Below are 21,479 nucleotides of genomic sequence, written 5' to 3'. Positions count from 1 at the left end.
TTATCATAAATATTTATAGAAATATTTTATAAAATATTTTCGTAAATATTTACTTTTTATTTAGCATAAATATTTCAGAAAATATTTAATAAATATTTGAATAATACTTTGGATAAAAATTTTTATAATAATTTTCATTATGTACACGCACCGGCATAAATGGTGTATCTCCGCGCTGACGCTCGGCTGCCGTACACACGCGAGCTACGCGGGCGCGCACGTACGTGTTTCGCGGCAGCGCAGCGGAGGTCGGGGTGCTGACAGAAAGTAGTGGGGGGCGTTTCGATACCGCATCTTCTTCGCTCGACGCTGGCTCGAGAAAGAAGACACGGAATCGCGATGCTCGAGAAACTGACAGAAATGGTATCCCTTGCGCCTATACGGCTGGTATACGGGATACTGCGGTTTGTCGCGCGCTGTTGTAATTTTTGGTAAACCTTCGGAAAAGCGGCTCCCTCGCAAAAATGAGTAAAAATATTCAATTCCTATGTATTTTTGCCTCCTGAATACGAATATGAAACTTAAAAATGGCGGTCGAAACCGGAAGTACCGCAAAATCACAAAAAACTCTGAAAAACTCACATTTTCACAGTGTATCTCCGAAAATATAGATTTTAGAAACAAAAGTTTCAGACAAAAAATGAAGAACTTAAAAAACTCTACAAAAAAGGTTATATACATTAATTACGTAAACTCCTTTATTTTATCGTTATGTAAAAAAAAAGATTTTTAACACATTTAATACAATTCAATACACTGTACAAGGTATGTTGTGTGTGTGTGTGTGTGTGTGTGTGTGTGTGCGCGTGCGTATGTGTGTGTGCGTGCGTATGTGTGTGTGCGTGCGTCTGTATGTGTGTTGTGTATGTTGCAAATAGAGATCAGGACTCCGTGGTTCGTCACTTCCACAGTATTTTAAGACTCCAAACCCTCTCTATCTGCGCGTGTGTGTGTATGTGTGTGCGTGTGTGCGCGTTTTGACCGCCATTTTTAAGTTTCATATTCGTATTCAGGAGGCAAAAGTACATAGGAATTGAATATTTTTACTCATTTTTGCGAGGAAGCCGCTTTTCCGAAGGTTTACCTAATTTTTAATTGCATAAAGAAATTTACTCGGATACGAATATTTGTTTGAAAAATAATGTTAATAGAATTACAATTTTTAATAATAAATTAAAATTATGTCATTACGGCAATACAGCATTTACACGAAGAGAAAAATTTTCTTCATCTAAGCAAATTATGTCTGTTAAGATCATAAATTTTTCCAAGATTTTATATTGTTGCTTATATATGAAACAATGGATTGTTAAGTTAATCATTTGATTAATTTATAGATATGTTAACATTATCAAGCAAGCCAGTTTACTTTATAATTGGCGTAAAACAATACTCTGAGAGAGGAGCCGAATGAACGTCTGATTTTTCTTAAATTTTGTACAGTAATTTGTAACGTTAAAATATGAAGAAGTCTGTCACTTCTCCGAGTATTGTTTTACCTCAATTACAAAGTAAACTAGCTTGCCCAATAACGTTAACATATCTATAAATTAATCGAATTAAAATTATTTTCTAATACAGATTATTTTAATAAGTAAGTAAAGAGATTTACATTCATTAATGAATTAAAATTATGTCTCTATGTAAAGTAATAGTCCCACAAATTAAAGCTAAAATATATTGCTGTGATGACATAATTTTAATTTATTACTGTACAGAAAAAAATTAAATGTCAATTCAACAATTCATTGTTTTATATATAAGCAACAATATAAAATTTTCTTAGAAGAGTTTATGATCTTAAACTGACATAATTTGCTTAGATGAAGAAAATTTTTTTCTTCGTATAAGTGCTGTATTGCCGTGATGACATAACTTTAATTTATTATTAAAAATCGTAATTCTATTTACATTATTTTTCAAACAAATATTCGTATCCGAGTAAATTTTTTTATGCAATTAAAAATTACAACAGCGCGCGACGAACCGCGGTATCCCGTATACCAACCGTATAGGCGCAAGGGATACCATTTCTGTCAGTTTCTCGAGCGTCACGATTCGGTGTCTTCTCTCTTGATCCAGCGTCGAGCGAGGAAGATGCGGTATCGAAACGCCCCCCACTACTTTCTGCCGGCACTCCGACCTCCACCGCGCTGCCACGAAACACGTCCGTGCGCGCCTCGCGTAGCTCGCGTGTGTACGGCAGCCGAGCGTCAGCGCGGAGAGACACCATTTATGCCGGTGCGTGTACATAAAATATGTATGAAATATTTTTTATAAAATATGAAAAATATTTATTATTACAATATTTATCATAAATAATTGTGTACTATCTGAGATACTATTCTAACTTTAGACAGACTATATGCAAGTAACGTACGTAAATGAACCTGTTTGAACGTGGTTTGTTCGTTTTTTACATAAGATTACTCACAAAAAATTACAAGCTATATGGGTCTCGTTAACCCCAACAAAACTTTGCTGTCGTGTCGTTCAAACTGTAGTTGATCAAAAAAGTTAATCAACTATTAGTCGAAAGAGGAGATTTCAAACTTTTTTTACACTTTGGTCCGGATTTTCCATCTCATTCAATCTTTACACAATAAACGATTGAAATTTTATTGGGACCTTCCTGACCCCTTTGTGTGATTAAGGGTTAAATTACTACTTAGCTGCTCAATGAGTATCTACTGAATCCATTGCTCTGCACCCCTCCTCCTCCCGCTGCGCCGCGTGCCACTGCTACGCGACCGCGATCGCTAGACGGTTCTCGTGCGCCGTGGGTATGGTAAATACCTTTATTCGCTGATCTTTATTAATTATTATTTAGGTAACTATTACAAATTTTGCAAAATGATAAAGGATTTTTTTGCTCAGTTTAACATATTCTATCAACCCACGAGAGATGACCCGGTCATTATCGGACACTTTGTATAAGCTATCATATTAGGTATTATAAAAGCTTAATTATATAAACTGTCACTAATATTTTTTTTTTATAAAATTGTAATTTTGATTGCCAAGTTGTTCATTCTAACTCAATACTAAACAAAAATATATTAAAATCTTTTAAAATTCTATCTAAAGGTCAATAAAAATAGGAGAGTCCGATTTGGACCAAAGAGTTAACCGATTTTGAACTAGTGGTTCCAAATCGGACCGGAAAAAGCGTTTTTATAGTTTTCATTATAGTTACAGGTGAGAGATACGTTAAAATGATCTTAAGCATAAACGCCGAATTAGACAAAATTTTAAGGGGCTAGGCAAAAAAATTTCAAATGACTTTTTTTTAAGTCTTTACATTATTAGAGGAATTGAAGTGTACAGAAATATGTAGATTATATACTTATACATGGAAAACAAAATTTACAAAATATTTAGTTTTCAAAATTGAAAAAAAAATTTTATGATTTTTTTTCTATATAAAAAGTTTGAAAATCAAATTTTATCTCCATTAATAAATTCGTCAATTATAGCATATAAATCTAATTTTATCGCTTTCTTTATATGTATGTACATGTAAAATGCTATAAAAAAAATTAAACAATATTGCGTCGTAGTATTTTGTAAATAAGTTAGTATAGTAAGTTAAACTCTTTAAAGAAATAAATATACGTTGAACTGTACACGTAGTTATAGGAATTGTTAAAATTATTTTTATAAACTTGACTAATTCTGATAATAAATCCGTTATTTATTGTTGCTGCTATAGCAAACAAAACTACATCAGCAAAACTCGTCATAGTAGACATTTATATCAAACTTAATTTTCTTTTTTGTAGAATTTGAGTTTGATAGGACTTTATTTGTGCTTTATAGAGAGCAAAAACCGTAAATAGATTCAATTTACCCTCCGTCATACACATATACATATACGAAGTGTGGCAGAAAAGTAATGATACTGATTTTTTTGCAATAATTTTATTTTATTTTTATATATTAATATTATCCCTCTCAAAGTGGTTTCCTTGAGCAGTTATACATTGGCGGAGGCGTTGTTTCCAGTCATTGTAACACTGCTGGAAGGTCTCAACTGTAATCACGTTCAGCTCCTCGGTTACGTTCTTTTGGTTATTGATAGTACCAAGATGACGACCTTTTAAGTGGTTTTTAATCTTAGGGAATAAAAAAAGTCACACGGACTGAGATCCGGCGAATAGGGAGATTGGGGAACCACAGAAAACCCTTTTTTCTCTTTTTTCGAACTCTTTTTTTTTCCTTCTTTTCGACGAAAAAATGGATTTCTGTGGTTCCCTTTTTTTTGTTCTCCAAGATCAAAAACCACTTAAAAGGACATCATCTTGGTACTATCGATAACATTTAAAGGAGCGTAACCGAGGAGCTGAAGGTGATTCCATTTGAGGCTTTCCAGCAGTGCTACAAAGACTAGAAACAACGCCTTTGCTGATGTATAGCTACCCAAGGGAACTACTTTGAGAGGGATAACATTGATATATAAAAATAAAATAAAATTATTGCAAAAAAAGTCAGTCTCATTACTTTTTTGCTACACTTTGTATATACAAGGTCTTCCAAGGTCTTCTCAAAAGTGTGGAAACCTTTTAATATTTCGGAAACGACGCATTTTCAAAAAAATTGTTTTAGACAAAAGTAGGATTTAAAAAGGTCTATTTATTGATACTATCATTTTAACTTCGGATGGCGTCGTCAAAATCACATCGATTTCGTAAAATGCAACACCCTGTTTTTGATTCCATAATCTAATAGCTATTGTCAAGAGCTTTTTAAAGCATTATAATGAGGTTATTTTTTATTAAGTACTTTCCGAGTTATGAGACTTAAGGCAATGCTGGAGATACCGACTGAACAATATTATTTTTAATTTCAGTAAACTTTTTATTGAATTTACAGAATGATAAATCCTTCTCTACAATTAAAGTATTGACAAAAACATAATACGCTGGCTACAATTTGACACAAAAAACGGAAAAAAGTTGCAAAACTATGTGCTTCTGTAGTAGTCTCGTGACAATATATATTGCGTATAAAAGTTCTAGACTTTGTACCTACAAAATAACCATCCAGTACTATGAATTACACGTAAGATTGTTAGTGTGCTTTCAAAACGATCCTAGAAGCTTTAGTATAAAAGATATTTCCAATCAAAAATATCGTGTTTATGTGTGCGTGCAGAATCGATGTGAGAATCGGTGAAGAGTGAGACTGAGTGAGACAGAGCACTAGTTTAGTTCTTTGATGTTGCATAAGGGGCGCTAAAGTCAAAAGAACAAGGAAAGATGAGTGCGTTTGACAAAGAGCGCTAGCCTATTCCCCTTACTCTTTGCCTCACGCGCGACAGTTCGTAGAAGAAAAATTTGCAGCAATCTGAAGTACCGACGTCGAGTGAGTTTCACCGTCAGTCCAGCATCGCCTTAAAGACTAAAGTATAATGTATTTTTCAAGCTTCATTGGAAAGTACTTAATAAAAAACAACTTCATTGTAGTACTCTGATAAGCTGTCAAGATCGACAGCTGTGTGCGTGTGTGCGCATGTGACTAATTTTCAGTAAGTGAAAATAAGTATCAAATAAGTATTTTCAGGGGGGAATGGGTATATAGATGCAAATCAGCATCAATTATTATATTAAATTAATTAATTTAATAAAAATAGTAATATTACTAATTTTTATTCGATATGCTGTATTATGACCGGAAAAAATTCGGCGCACATTCTTGTTGAATTCAAAGAAGTACATAAAATCACACGAATAAATATAGGCACTGAGATCTAGCTGCGACCGAAGAAGGCTTTCTTACTATCATTGTGTTGTTACACTATAGGTCTAAAAACATATTTGTAATTTGAAAATAAGTATGTTTACTTCTTGTTATTCAACATTTTGAAATATGTGTTTTTAAAACTAAATAATAGCATACTACTCTCTCCATCAGCCCTTTTCTCACCCCCCTACACACACACACACACACACACACACACACACACACACACACACACACACACGCACGCACGCACGCACGCACGCACGCACGCACGCACGCACGCACGCACGCACGCACGCACATATATTTGAAATATTCTTATGTTTATGTATGAATCGCATATTATCATCTAAATCCTTTCCATTTATTACAAAGGTTGATTTGGATCATTACTAAAATAATTATGAGATACAAGATGACACACACATAAAAAAAAAATTTTTAATTCATACTTATATCATCAATTCGGAGTTTATTTTAAAATGCAAAAAAATTTTTTTTCTGAAAATAGTTTTCCTTGTATTTAAAAATGACTTCTGAATTGATGATATAAGCCTGAATTCTTTGTGAACTCTCTATGCTATCAAGGAAATAAAATGCTGGTTATGACTGAATTGTCGCTGCTTATGACTTAATTGAATAAATGACAAATTTTTATTTTAGTGATTACGATGCAAGCGGATAAGAGCAATACTAATACTGATGCTCTCAACGACGTGACTTCAGTTGCGAATGAGGTAACAAATTTGAAGATGGAAGACGGTTCAACGACTTTAACCCCAAGTAGTCCTGGCAGCACTGAACCGGGTAGCTTTCTAGCGAGCTTTAAAGCGTTTTCTAAATTTGGCGATTCAAAAAGCGATGGCAAACTGATTACGTTAAGTCAAAGTGACAAATGGATGAAGCAGGCAAAAGTGATTGATGGAAAAAAAATTACCACCACGGACACAGGAATTTACTTCAAGAAACAAAAGTAAGTTTTTTAAGAAATTTTCTAAGGCTGAATTCCGTAAACTGCATATGCGCGCATTTATCTATAGTACACGTTACGTGTATTATATGCGCGCATATGTAGTTTACGGAATTCAGCCTAAATCTCTCTTTTTAATAAACTTAACTATTTATTAAAAAATTTTTTCTCACATTTCTTTTTCTTTTTATTAATGATAGATCAATGAAACTTGGTCTTGAACAGTACAAAATGTTTCTTGAAGAATTGGCCAAAGGTAAAAAAGTGGAATTAGCAGAAATAAAAAGAAAAATGGCAAATTGTGGACCACCTGGGTTTACTGGAGGCGCTGGTGCAGTATGTATACCAATTTATGACCAAATTTTATCTATATAGTATAAGGTGAATTACAAATCATGCCCATAAAATATATAGCATTGTTATATACAGGGTGTTGGATAATAGACATATGAGATAGACTCAGCATTTACCCATTCTGATAGTCTAAAGATGAGGTTGACAGAACGGAGTGAAATGCAAAATGCGGGGAATGCCATTTTTTTCGGTCCTCTTCTGCGCGCGCATTATTGACAGAAATTCTTAAAAATAAAAGACAGCTAACTAGAGAATCAAACGAAGACAGACTTCTCTGCATTTTACCTCTCGCTCCGTTCTGTCAATTCACATGTGTACCTAATGCTGGGTCTATCTTATATATTATATCTACGCGTAGAACACACCTCCAAACTTTTTCTCATGCACTTAGCAAGGATAACCGCTGAGCAGTAGTATCTTTTCGCGCGGTTACATTTGACGATAGACCGGTGAATTCGGCTATCTTTATAAATTAATAACTCGTTATAAATTATTGCAAAAATCGTAAAATGGTACAAGATTTTTCGATTCAATTTAGTCCATTCTTTTTAATAAAAAAGATTTTATTAAAAAATAAGTATAAATAGCAAAGTGTATTTATAATATTTGTAGCACATTCTGACAACATATAAAAAATAATATTCTATAAAGATATGAATATTCTGAGCATATTATGACGACATACGAGAAATAATATTCTATAGAGATTTTATAAAAATATTCCGAATATATTATAGATATTATTTCTACTCCGCATAAAAACTGATTATTTCTATGACATCATGTTCCGTTAGGAATTAGATGGCACGAGAAAAACAGAAAATTTTCCGATTCTCATTTCTGCCGCAAATTTACTGTAGAAATCTATATAGGAATATAGAAAACTATAAAATCTGTGAACATTTCGTATAGCTATCGTAAGCTATAGTTTTGTACAGATTTTATGTGCAGGCAGCAATCGACGTATACAGTATTTATGTGTCTGAATAAGATTAAATAACTTTTCACTGTAATAATTTTCTCACTACAGAATTTATTGGTATCAATAAGAATTTTCCATAGTTAATAAGTTCTTATGAGCATTTTACAATGCAGCGTGTATATGTCTCTATAAGTGATAGCGTCATTATGTTCCTATAACGATTTGCTTATTATAGATTAATGTGTTTCTATGTGGGAATGTTGATTTCAAAATACATACAGTGAATGTGGAATTTCATTCAAATCTTATAGTTGGTGAATGTAGTAATTCAGCCAAATTACCCACATTCATCAATCTTGGATTTAAACGTGGCATTCCATATTTATAACTGTAAATATTTTGATATCTTGATTTGCTTATTATAGATTAATGTGTTTCTATGCCCAGAATGATGATTTCAAAATTCATACAATTATGAATATAGAACACCTAAAAAAGTATTCTACTTATAAATAGGGAATTCCTCATTTTCTCTAAGCAAAAAAATCTTACGTGAAGCATATTCTTCTATAAAATGTAATCATCTATGAAAATGTGGACACATTAATTATGATCAAAAGTAAATTTTTCTATAGGAAATTCTACTATAGTAACTGGAATAGTCTTTTGAAATAAGAGAATATGCAAGATATTCGCGGCATGCTTATTTGTTATGAAAAGATTGCGTTTGCTGGGTATGTAAGTTGTGTAGAAAAACTAAAAATGTCTTATATTTTTTTCTAATACCAGTTTTCATGTTTTTACAAAAATAAAGGAATTACAAATCTACAATTAACTAGTCTCGTCTTTGATGTAAAATTTAAGTATTTCAACTTCGGCAAACATTAATTTGAGGTTAGAATAGTATTCTACAGCTTTGCTTAAGTCCACTTCGTGTGGACCATCCACGACCTGACAAAGATCGTCTTATTTAGCGTATATATACGCTATTAGCGTATATATACGTATATATATATTAGTATATACGTCATACAAGACGTTTTATTACGACTATGAATTCATGACTAATAAGATAGTCTTAAGTCTATGCTTATTTTGAACAAGATCTGTTTATGAATTTTGCCAAAATGTCTTGAAACAAAATTGTCTTAGATAAGTCTTGTCTTGAAATTTTACTAAAACATTTGCTTGATTCATGACTATGAATTTAGAGGGCATCTTAAAACCGTACTTAAGACGATCTTAAAAATAAGTCTTGACTATGAATACAGACCATGGCCGGTATTCATAATCAAGTTTCAAGTCAGTACTTAAGACAGTTTGGTGAAAATCGTCTTATTCGAATAAGATCGTCTCAATAGTAATACATTTCATAGTCATGACTTAAGGCGAGCTTGGCAAAGAAATTCTTACTCAAGTTGTGCTTATTTGATATAAGATTGTCTGCGAAGCAATGTTTACGCTAATGCTTATTTATGAATCGGCTGTTTCCGTGATATTTCCTATGAACCCAGATAAGCAAGTGAGTTCAAAACGCCGTTATGTTGCTGTTAACCGTTTCAGCAACTGATATCGACAAACTAGGGACAAGGTGCTTCCTCACTATGTGCGAAATCTTGCTTTTACATAAATTCTAAATTTGATGATGGTAAATTGATAGCATTTTGATGGCATCACTTTGATATACTTAAAGAATATACGTATGATAGCAACATGATGGCAATTATTGCTATCGGTTTGCTGTCCGCGTTTAACAGCATATTGACAGCATGTTGACGGCATCTTTTGTTAAAAAAGATGTAAAAAAAGATTGAATTTGAATCAAACTTTTAATTTATTGTACAAGATTAAATAACAATACAAATTATTATTTACATGTAAAAATATAAAATTTTATGTGGGACGTTCCATGTAATGTTTGAAAAACATGAGAGCGAGTACTCGTCTCGAGGTTACAATAAGCAGCGATTTTCCTAAAAATTTCACTGAAGTGTGAGCTGGTGAGTTGATCGCGTGCCTAGATATAACGTCTGTGGCCGCACTCGACTCATGAGAAGATCCCTCACGGCGTGGCTGCCTAGCGGTGGCGCAAGCACTTATTTGTTCGCGTGGGGCGTTAAGCCTGTATCAGACTACGCATTAGAGATTGCGTATTAGAGATTGGATTTTGACCAATCAGAATACAGAAAGTAAAGATTGAGATTACAGATTGGAAATAGAGCTCACAAGGGGAGGACCAGGTGAGAGACCCTGGGATTTTGATCCCAATTTTTTTAGTTATTCTGGAGACAAAAAAAAAGTTTACGTCTCCCGGCGTTTTATCGAATAGGCCTTAGTTTCGAAATAATAAATTTGTGAAAATTGGCCATACCGCGGCGCGCTATATGAGCCTTCCCGGTAACTGTTCTCGCAATCAGTTCAATCGGCTCCGTGCGTTAGGTGCTTGCTTCACAATCGTAAGATCTGGGTTCGCTCCCGGATGTGTGCAATACTTTTTTTCTTTTTTTTTCATTTTTTTAATAAATGTATTTATTTATCTTGATGATATTAATATAGTATGCAAATTTCTAAAATAGAAAATTTAATTTAATATTATTTTCTAAACTTCAATTTAAATTTAATTTGAAGGGAATTTGAATTCAAGTAATAATATTTGAAATAATAAATAGGTAATAATAATAATAATATATAAGTTATTTCAAATAGATGACATATAAAGGCAACGTATCTAAATTTTCAAAATGTTTAATTTAAAATTTAATTGGAAATAATATTAACAGTATTTTAAAATTCTAGTTTTTAAAATAATTAATCGTAAAAGAAGAATAATAACTTAACTATAACCGTAATTTTTTAAAAGTCCTACTTGAAGATACAGTTACATGCAAGCGTCGAGTTGCAAAGAAGTTATTGCGCAGCAAGGACAAAACGTGAAAGTATTTCGGCTTTATAACCGACTACATATCTGCAAGGGGATTAAAAATCTCTCGTTTATTTACCATTTTATATCCGCTTCTTTTACCAGTATTAAATTTAAACAATTTAAAAATTTAAATACGTTGCCTTTATATGTTATCCATTTCAAATAACTTATATATTATTATTATTATTATTATTATTATTATACCTATTTATTATACCTATTTATTATTTCAAATATTATTACTTGAATTCAAATTCCCTCCAAATTAAATTTAAATTGAAGTTTAGAAAATGATATTAAATTAAATTTTTTATTTTAGAAAATTGCATACTATATTAATATCATCAAGATAAATAAATACATTTATTTAAAAAATGAAAAAAAAGAAAAAAATATTGCACACATCCGAGAGCGAACCCGGATCTTACGATTGTGAAGCAAGCACCTAACGCACGGAGCCGACTGAACTGGTTGCGAGAACAGTTACCGGGAAGGCTCATATGGCGCGCCGCGGTATGGCCAATTTTCACAAATTTATTATTTCGAAACTAAGGCTTATTCAATGAAACGCCGAGAGACGTAAACTTTTTGTTGTCTCCAGAATAACTAAAAAAATTGGGATCAAAATCGCAAGGTCTCTCACCTGGTCCTCCCCTTGTCAGTCTATTTTCTCAATTTTTAATCGCAATGTTAGCCAATAAGGGCCAGTTTCACAACTTAGTTTAACCGGAGTTTAAACCTTTAAACTTGGTTTACGGTAAATATTGTGTCCCACAACTGTCTTAAACCTCGGTTAACGTTGTTAAACTGCGGTTAAAGTTGAACGGCGAAATTCGGGCGTTTAAGGTAGATAACCGAGGTTTAATACTGCAGCGCCACTGCTTTCAGTAATCTTTCGAAAATTGTACTTCATGGCTGATATCTCCACGGAATTGTAAAAAGGTTATGTTGCAAGATATGGCTCTGGAATATATGTTATCGTCATCTGACGATGAAGATTTTGTGCAAATAATAAATCGACGCCCGAGAATAATTAGAAGACGACCGTCATATTTTGAAGAATTTGATGACATTGATTTTTATGCTCGATTTCGCTTAACCAAGGAATCTGTTACTGCAGTCTTAAGAGAAATCAAAGAAGAAATTTCTCATAAAACAGAACAGTAAAAATAGTTTTGTAATATTATTAAATTAGTACTTATAGATTACATACTATAATTACGATGACCATATATGTGTTTTTCCAAAGAACAATTTTTTTTTTATTTCGAGTGGCTGTCTTTTAGATTTATTTATTTTTTTCAAAACTCAATTTTGTCTTTTATTCTAATCTATTGTTCTTTATTTTATGAGAAATTTTTTTCTAATTAGTGTTCCAATGTTTAATGTACTTAATAAAGTGTAAATTTTTACAGTAACAATTGAATTTAATTGTTTAGTTCAAACTGATTTGGAAACATGTAAGAAGAAAACCTTAAAACTTTTAAATTTGTTCATTATTTTTTACCTTGGTGTATAGAACCTGTAATATCTCATTCCCTACTCTTCGGTAACAACCAATCACACTACTTGTTCTAGAAGAAAGATAAGTCTGTTGAAGTTTCTTCGCATAGATTATAGGTTTACGTAACCTAGAGTTAAAATCTGGTTGTGAAACGCGATAGAAGTTTAACCGTGGCGTTAAACTTGACGGTAGTTCAACTAAGCTCGGGTTAAACCCAAAGTTGTGAAACTGGGCCTAACTTGGCGATTCTTTGGTCATGTGATGCAAGGTGACAGCAAGAGACACGCAGAAGAAAGGTTAAGTGCAGATACATCAAAATATATAAATGGTTTAAGTATGGCAGGTTATGGTTATTTCTTGATATTTTAATATGTTCAGCAAAACTGCTCCATTATTCTTTATTATGATTGGTTTTTAAACTTAGATCCAGAAAAGAACCAATCATATTAAGAATCACTGAGATCTCACTGAACTGAATTATTTTTTGAACGTAGTCATTTTATTAATTGTAATATCGTAATGTAATTGAACAATCTCCAATCTTCAATCTTTAATCTCAATCTCCAAAGTGTAGTCTGATACCGGCTTTACACACACGGCGGGACCATCTAGCGGAGATGCGCGCGCTCGCTTATATGCCATCAGTTTGCCATTATGTTGTCGGCACGATATTGTATATGAAATGCAAAATATCGCATGTCGTCATCTTGCTATCAACATAACACGTTATTATAACCCTCACTATTTGCTCTTGAAATTTCATAACTATTGATGGCTATTTGTTCTCATGTTGCTAATTTAGTTTGCACAGGACTTCGGCGTCAGTAAATTGACGGCAACTTTACAATAACTCGTGAAGTGCATTTGTTTACTTAACATGTGAAATCACATTTGGGGAATGTTCCAATGGGAATATTGTATACATTAAGCTAAACGGATCATACCCAATATTCTATTAGATCTGTTGCGCCCTCTCATTAATTGCATTAATTTACACGATTAAACTTTAATAAGATAAAAAAAGTAAAAGATATTAGAAAACGATGGAAAATATTGTATTTAGATTGATGTAATAATTTACATTATACGAAACAAATTTGTTTTTCAAGTAAAAAAACAGCAAAAACTGAGTTTAACTTTTAATAATATTTTTTAAATAATTGCGAATCATTAACTTAAAAAAAAAATTGGAACATACATTTTATTACTTAATGCATGAGTAATTTAGCAACTACGAAAATAATTTATATTAAATATTATAATAATATTGTCAATTGCATATTTTGATTATTCATCGATCTATTATCCTATGTCTACAATATAGAAATCAATGTACCTTCTCACTTAAAGGTTATAGTTTGTGCGTACGAATAACTATAATTCAAGGAATATTAATAATAGGAACTTTACGTTAAACCCGAATCATGTGCAATTTGATTGTCATTACTTAATTTTCGATCGCATTTATATATTTTGATAAATAAAGCAATTACTCATGAACTGTTTAATGCATTTTATGAATGTGTCACTGTATATACATGCAATCATTTACATTGTGTATGTACAAAAGAAGATATAATTTTAGAGAAATTTGTCTATTAACTTTTATTTATTAACCTATGTATATTGATATATTTATATACATTGCTATATATAGATATATATTACTACATCGACACTAAGATATACAGGGTAGTCAAAAAGTACTGGACCCCCCCAATATTTCCGTTCCCTTGCATTTTACAAGAAAATGTTTCAGACAAAAGTTGTAGGGTTTAAAAAGATCTATTTACTGATTTTATCAGTTTGACCTTGGATGGCGTCGCCAAGGTCAGATCGAAATTACTTTAACTTTTTTAAATAGAACACCTAACTTTTTATTACATATTCTTGTAGCTTATCTCGAGACCTTTCCAAAACACTACAAGAAAGTTTATTTTCGTTGAGTACTTTCCGAGTTGTGAGGCTTGAAAGCTACAGTGTACTGTAGTGTGGGTCTAGCCAGTTAAGGCAAGAGTGGCGTGTGAGTCCGGCCAGTTAAGGCAAGTGTGGCGTGTGTCCGGCCAGTTAAGGCAAGTGTGGCGTGTGTCCGGCCAGTTAAGGCAAGTGTGGCGTGTGTCCGGCCAGTTAAGGCAAGAGTGGCATGTGGGTCCGGCCAGTTAAGGCAAGTGTGGCGTGTGTCCGGCCAGTTAAGGCAAGAGTGGCGTGTGGGTCCAGCCAGTTAAGGCAAGATTGGCGTGTGGGTCTGTCCAGTTAAGGCGAATTTTATTCCAATTGGTCAGCTTGGGCAAAATATTCAATTGTACCAAACAATTCACAACAAATGTTCAAATTGTTGCCCTTCAACAGCCTGGCAATGTGCCAATCTGTTATAAACAGCTGAAACCGCATTCCGGTACGTTTCCGGCGGTATTAGTTGTACCTCTTGAGTTATTCTCCCTCTTAAATCATCTAAATCTTGAGGTTTGGTGGCATAAACTTTACTTTTCAAGTAACCCCACAAAAAAAAGTCAAGTGGGGTCAAATCAGGAGACCGAGGTGGCCACTCAATATGACCCCTTCGCCCTATCCACTTGTCCTGAAAGACCTCATTCAAATATTGACGGACAATGACACCATAATGAGGTGGAGCTCCATCCTGTTGGAAATAAATTTCATTCATATTTCCACCAGCTATGTCTCGAATAGCTGGAACAATTTGTTCGCGAAGCATGACTGTGTAAACCTGTGCTGTCAAATTGCCTTCAATGAAGAAAGGACCAACTGGTCTATCATTAAGAATACCAGCCCATACGTTAAGTTTTTGTGGATATTGGGTATGATTGTCTCTTTTCCAATGAGGATTAACGTCACTCCAGTATCTACAATTGTGTCTATTTACATTTCCAGTCAGTTCAAATGTTGCCTCATCAGAGAAAACAATATTATTAAGTAATAGAGGGTCCTCGGCAATCATCTCCATCATAAGGTCACAAAATTCGATGCGTCTATCAAAATCGTCTTCGGACAACTCTTGGCACAAATGGAGTTTGTATGGATGCCATTTATTCAATTTCAAAATTTTACTGACAGATCCATGAGGGATTTCGTGTTCTTGTGCAACGCGATCGATGGAAATATGGGGATTTTCAACGACAGACTGTAAAACATTTAATGCCTTATCATTATTTGTTGCTGTTTTACGTCGACCATCTCTTGGGCGGTTTTTAACGCTACCAAGGTCCTCGAAACGTTGAATAGTACGGATTACAGTACTTTTAGAGATCCTATTATTTTCATTCCGAAAATTTTCATTAAATAATCGCGTTACTGTTTTATACCTTCTTTGTTGATCTCCCCATCCTCGCATCATTAACAGTGTTATTCGATCTTCTTCATAAAGCTCCGCCATTCTTAATTAGAGTAAGGAAGAATTAAACAGGTAAGTGATAGGAAATCACGTCCACGACGTGAGTGCTGCTCGCTAAGAAGACAGCACTGCATCAAAGATACAATGTTAGAGTATCGGTAGTTCTCTAATTAAAGGCGATCTTTATTCTCTCACTCTCGCAAGTACCAATGTACGAGCTCTTGAGCAAGCAATACAGATCACTGATTTTAATCTTTGATGCAGTGCTGTCTTCTTAGCGAGTAGCACTCACGTCGTGGACGTGATTTCCTATCACTTACCTGTTTAATTCTTCCTTACTCTAATTAAGAATGGCGGAGCTTTCTGAAAAAGATCGAATAACACTGTTAATGATGCGAGGATGGGAAGATCAACAAAGAGGGTATAAAACAGTAACGCGATTATTTAATGAAAATTTTCGGAATGAAAATAATAGGATCTCTAAAAGTACTGTAATCCGTACTATTCAACGTTTCGAGGACCTTGGTAGCGTTAAAAACCGCCCAAGAGATGGTCGACGTAAAACAGCAACAAATAATGATAAGGCATTAAATGTTTTACAGTCTGTCGTTGAAAATCCCCATATTTCCATCGATCGCATTGCACAAGAACACGAAATCTCTTATGGATCTGTCAGTAAAATTTTGAAATTGAATAAATGGCATCCATACAAACTCCATTTGTGCCAAGAGTTGTCCGAAAACGATTTTGATAGACGCATCGAATTTTGTGATATTATGATGGAGATGATTGCCGAGGACCCTCTATTACTTAATAATATTGTTTTCTCTGATGAGGCAACATTTGAACTGACTGGAAATGTAAATAGACACAATTGTAGATACTGGAGTGACGTTAATCCTCATTGGAAAAGAGACAATCATACCCAATATCCACAAAAACTTAACGTATGGGCTGGTATTCTTAATGATAGACCAGTTGGTCCTTTCTTCATTGAAGGCAATTTGACAGCACAGGTTTACACAGTCATGCTTCGCGAACAAATTGTTCCAGCTATTCGAGACATAGCTGGTGGAAATATGGATGAAATTTATTTCCAACAGGATGGAGCTCCACCTCATTATGGTGTCATTGTCCGTCAATATTTGAATGAGGTCTTTCAGGACAGGTGGATAGGGCGAAAGGGTCATATTGAGTGGCCACCTCGGTCTCCAGATTTGACCCCACTTGACTTTTTTTGTGGGGTTACTTGAATAGTAAAGTTTATGCCACCAAACCTCAAGATTTAGATGATTTAAGAGGGAGAATAACTCAAGAGGTACGACTAATACCGCCGGAAACGTACCGGAATGCGGTTTCAGCTGTTTATAACAGATTGGCACATTGCCAGACTGTTGAAGGGTAACAATTTGAACATTTGTTGTGAATTGTTTGGTACAATTGAATATTTTGCCCAAGCTGACCAATTGGAATGAAATTCGCCTTAACTGGACGGACCCACACGCCACTCTTGCCTTAACTGGCCGGACCCACACGCCACTCTTGCCTTAACTGGCCGGACACACACGCCACTCTTGCCTTAACTGGTCGGACCCACATGCCACTCTTGCCTTAACTGGCCGGACACACGCCACACTTGCCATAACTGGCCGGACACACGCCACACTTGCCTTAACTGGCCGGACACACGCCACACTTGCCTTAACTGGCCGGACTCACACGCCACTCTTGCCTTAACTGGCTAGACCCACACTAGAGTACACTGTAGCTTTCAAGCCTCACAACTTGGAAAGTACTCAACGAAAATAAACTTTCTTGTAGTGTTTTGGAAAGGTCTCGAGATAAGCTACAAGAATATGCAATAAAAAGTTAGGTATTCCATTTAAAAAAGTTAATGTAATTTTGATCTGACCTTGGCGACGCCATCCAAGGTCAAACTGATAAGATCAGATCTTAAATAGATCTTTTTAAACCCTACAACTTTTGTCTGAAACATTTTCTTGTAAAATGCAAGGGAACGGAAATATTGGGGGTTCCGATACTTTTTGACTACCCTGTATATTATTAATTTAAATTTTATATTCCATTTTATATTGTGAGAGAAGAAACATTACATGTCTTGATTTCTTCTTTGCAGTTTACATCATTCACATGAGTATATATTCTTAAAATACAATTTATGTACATTATGTTGACGTTGCACAATATTCAACGAGTCGCAAGTTTCCAATATCGGAGCTCTCAGCCCTGATGATGCAAGCTGCAATGTTTGCGAAACGTCGGCAAAGTGCCCAACACGCACGTGGTATCCATCCGGAAACCCTCTCGGTTATTTCTCAAATTTCTTTTTTCCCTTCTCCGTTCAAACCCTCCTTCTTCCTCTCCCTTTTCGTTTCCCGGTCCTCTATTCCGTCCGCCCTTCTCCCTCCACCCATACCGTGATCAGCTGATGGTCGGAGTACACCTAATCCTTCACCTTCATCTTTTCCTTCTTGTCTCCTCATTCCCGATCACGTAATCTATTACGGTCCCTCCCTTCCCTCCTGTATACGTCTAAACCCTTTCCTCATCCCCCTTTACGCTTCCATTCAATATTGACCATCCAAATTCTCTTATATAACCACATAGTTTCTTTGCTTCTCTATTCACTTTTTCATCCTTCAAGCTCCTCTTTCCCTGTTCTACCCCTCCCTCTTTATTCTCACCTACTCTTTCCCCTTCTTTCTCCGTCCTAGCATTAAAATTGTTCCCTATTAACACCCTCGCCCCTTCCTCTCTATCCTCCATCCACTCTCTCAGCTGCCCCATTTTTTCCTCCAAATCTTTATTCACATACACTACTATTAGCCTCCAACACTCTCCCCCTAAATTTACTTTTACTGCTTGTAATCCCTCTTTTCTTCTTTTCTTATCATCCTTTTCTCTCCCTATCCCTTCCCTTATCCCCATAATCATTCCTCCCATTGCCCTCCCTTTCTTACTCTTCCTTGCCGCCTCTTGCATTTCCCACACGTATCCTTTTGGCAGCTATTTTTGAAGTCTTTCCCATCTCTTCTTCTGTAACCAAGTCTCACTCAGGAACATCACATCTCATTCTTTTAGTCTCTCCCTGAAATCCTTCTCTTTGTTTTCCATACCTGCAACATTCCAAAAGCCTTTTTTTTTTGTGGTACGATGAGGGAAATGCTCATGGCACGACAGGTTGGCTAGACCTGACAGTTTTGGACTCGAGTCAGGACGGTGCTAATCCGGCCACGTAATTTCAGCGGCCAGGCTCGCCCTAACCCGCCTATCAACTAAAAACCCCACCTCGCCCCAGATCGAAGGAAGGCCCCGGCCAACAATACGCTATTTCATCAGTAGCCTTCCCCCGGGGGTCGGAGCGTGAGCCCCCCGACGCGCCAGTTCGTCAGGTTGGGAGAGGACGTGCCAGGGCGGCAGCCGAGATACGTCAGCTGCCGCCTTGTCCACTCCGGGGTAGCGCCGTGAAAAACACCGCACGCCCTCCCGCGCTCCTTTAGGGCAGGAGGCGAGCGCCGAACTTACCCGTTCCGCGCCAACCCCCTACCCAAGGTCCAGTGGTCCCGAGGGGACCAGACCGGGCCTACCTCCTATCCTCGCGTGGCCGGCAGGCCAGATGAGCGGAGACCCCTACTCATCGGGCGGCCCAACAGCCAGGGTCCTCGTTTCCTGGGCATCCCCGAGCGCAGGGGCAGCCGGAAACGAGGCCCAGGATCGCGTAATAACCCCCCCCCCCCCAGGGGAGTCACTTCGCGGCCCTGTCTCCGAGGATAGGCGACCCCGGGGGAGAAGGCGTCAACGCCTTCTCCGCCCGAGGTCTCAACGCCTTTCTGAGAGGGGTGCTCGAGTCTCATCCCACTCGCTTCTCCCGTTGCGGGAGAGAAAGGGGCTGGAGCACCACCTTCGCCTGGGAGAGATGCGAGGCGCTCGGACTGTCGAGCGCCTCGCACCTCTTTTTAGTCGGCGGACTCGTCCGGAGCCCTGATGCTCCGGACAACTCCGACGAGATCTCTATCACTCCCGTGACGAAGGTCTCATCGGCAGAGGCCTCCGCCACGGGAGGGGTCTCCTCCATGTCAATATCGGCCACCGGTCCCCCCGCCACACCACCATCCTCGGCCTGAGCGCCGGGCGGGGTGGGAGGCGGAGGGGTCGGCGGCCGATCTTCTTCAGAGACTCCGCCCTCCTCCCGCTGCGGAGGAGGGGGAGCCCTCTTCCCCGGTCGAGCAGCCGGGGGAATCCGGACGCACTTCTCACCGCCTGGGCGGTGATTAGGCGCCTTACCTTTGGAGGCACACTCCGGACAGAACCGCCTACTCGCACATTCTGCCTGGGTGTGCCCCTCACCTCCACAGTTAAAGCAGCACCGGGCCCTGTCGACACCGCCAGGACACCGGTGCTGCGTGTGTCCCTGAGCTAGGCAGCGGAAGCATCGCTGTGGCGGTGCCTTGAGCACCTCCACGCGAGCCGCCACCCAGCCCAGGGTCAGACTCCCCGCTCGAGCGAGCCTCGCAGCGGCAGCGACCGGGCACTGCACTATGACGGAGCCCAGCCCCCGCCGACTGCGCACTACTCGACCCACCCTGAGGTCCGCCACGAAGCACTCCCCGGAGTCGACGACCGCCGTGGCCACCTTCTCCGGGGTTACCGATTCGTCGAACCCGGAGATGCGGATTCCCACCCTCCGTAGAGGGCATGAGATCCGCACGTCCGGGCCCCCCGCGACGCGCCTCATCTCAGAGGCCAGCCTCTCCGCGGCTGGCCTGCTATCTTCGCCAGGGATCTCCAGGAGGAGACCCCCGGTCTAGGCTCGGCGAACCCGAAGCCCGCTTCCCCCCTGCGGCAATATGTCCCCAAGGACGATGAACTCGCGAGCCCGCCGCATAACTTTCGCGTAGGAAGCGTCGTCCCCAGTCACCGTCACCAGAATCGCCGATGACTTGGGGACGCGCCTCCCAATCTTCTTCGCCGCGAGCGTTTTGCTTCGCGGCGGACCTCCATTCTGTTTTTCTTTTTTCTTCTTGCCCGGCCCGGCCGCCGGGGGGGGGGCAGCAGATGCGGCTACCCTCGATGGCTGACCCGAGGCTGGGGCCGTACCGAATCCTGGGGGGAACCCCCCCCAGCCACTCTCCGTGAGGTGAGTGGGGGGAGCTCTACGGCCCCCTTTGTCCACCCTCCTTCTCTTCCGGGTGCCGACGACCTCGACCCAGCTCCGATCGCTCGCAGGCGTATCGGGGCCGGGCGCTGCCGCCGGCACGGCGGGGGGCGCGGGAGGCTCCTCCGGCGGAGCTCCCGCACTCCCCTTTCCCCCCTTACCCTTCTTCTTCTTGCCCCTGGCGTCGGTGGGGACGGCGGCCGGGACAGCCCCCGTCTCCACCCGCGCCAGGCGCCTCTCCAGGCCCTCCACCGTCACCGTTAGCCGCTCCAACGTCCCCAGCACTCGCTCCTCGAAAGGAGAAGAGCCGGGGCAGAAGCAACCGAGGGGGGCGGCGGAGCGGAAGGAGATCTTCTCCCTCTGGTCGGCTGTGGGACAGCCGCGGACGAGGAGGGACCACTCTGGAGCATGAGGGCCCTCTTGGCGACCCCCAGCTGGCCCCTCAGTTCGGCGACCTCGGCCCGGAGGGAGCGCATTTCCTCCTCCCGGGCCGCGGTCGTCGCTTCCTCCTGCCCATCCTCTCGCCCGAGACGGCCCAT

At 38.5% G+C, this 21,479-nt stretch overlaps 1 protein-coding gene across 6 annotated transcripts in view; it reads left to right on the top strand.

The window, feature by feature from the left end:
* LOC105203181 (tubulin polymerization-promoting protein homolog) overlaps positions 1 to 21,479 on the top strand; it is a 62,128-nt gene that overhangs the window by 24,910 nt on the left and 15,739 nt on the right. For all 6 annotated transcript variants that reach the window (XM_026140457.2, XM_039459156.1, XM_026140461.2 and 3 more), the window contains 2 exons: positions 6,406 to 6,715; positions 6,913 to 7,048. In XM_026140457.2, the coding sequence (XP_025996242.1) occupies positions 6,406 to 6,715; positions 6,913 to 7,048 (446 nt within the window). The remainder of the gene's footprint in view (positions 1 to 6,405; positions 6,716 to 6,912; positions 7,049 to 21,479) is intronic.

Source organism: Solenopsis invicta, chromosome 16 (genome assembly GCF_016802725.1).
Source record: "Solenopsis invicta isolate M01_SB chromosome 16, UNIL_Sinv_3.0, whole genome shotgun sequence".
NCBI classification, from domain to species: Eukaryota; Metazoa; Arthropoda; class Insecta; order Hymenoptera; family Formicidae; genus Solenopsis; species Solenopsis invicta.
Note: the sequence above shows the minus strand (reverse complement) of the source record. Positions and strands in the feature narration are given on the sequence as shown.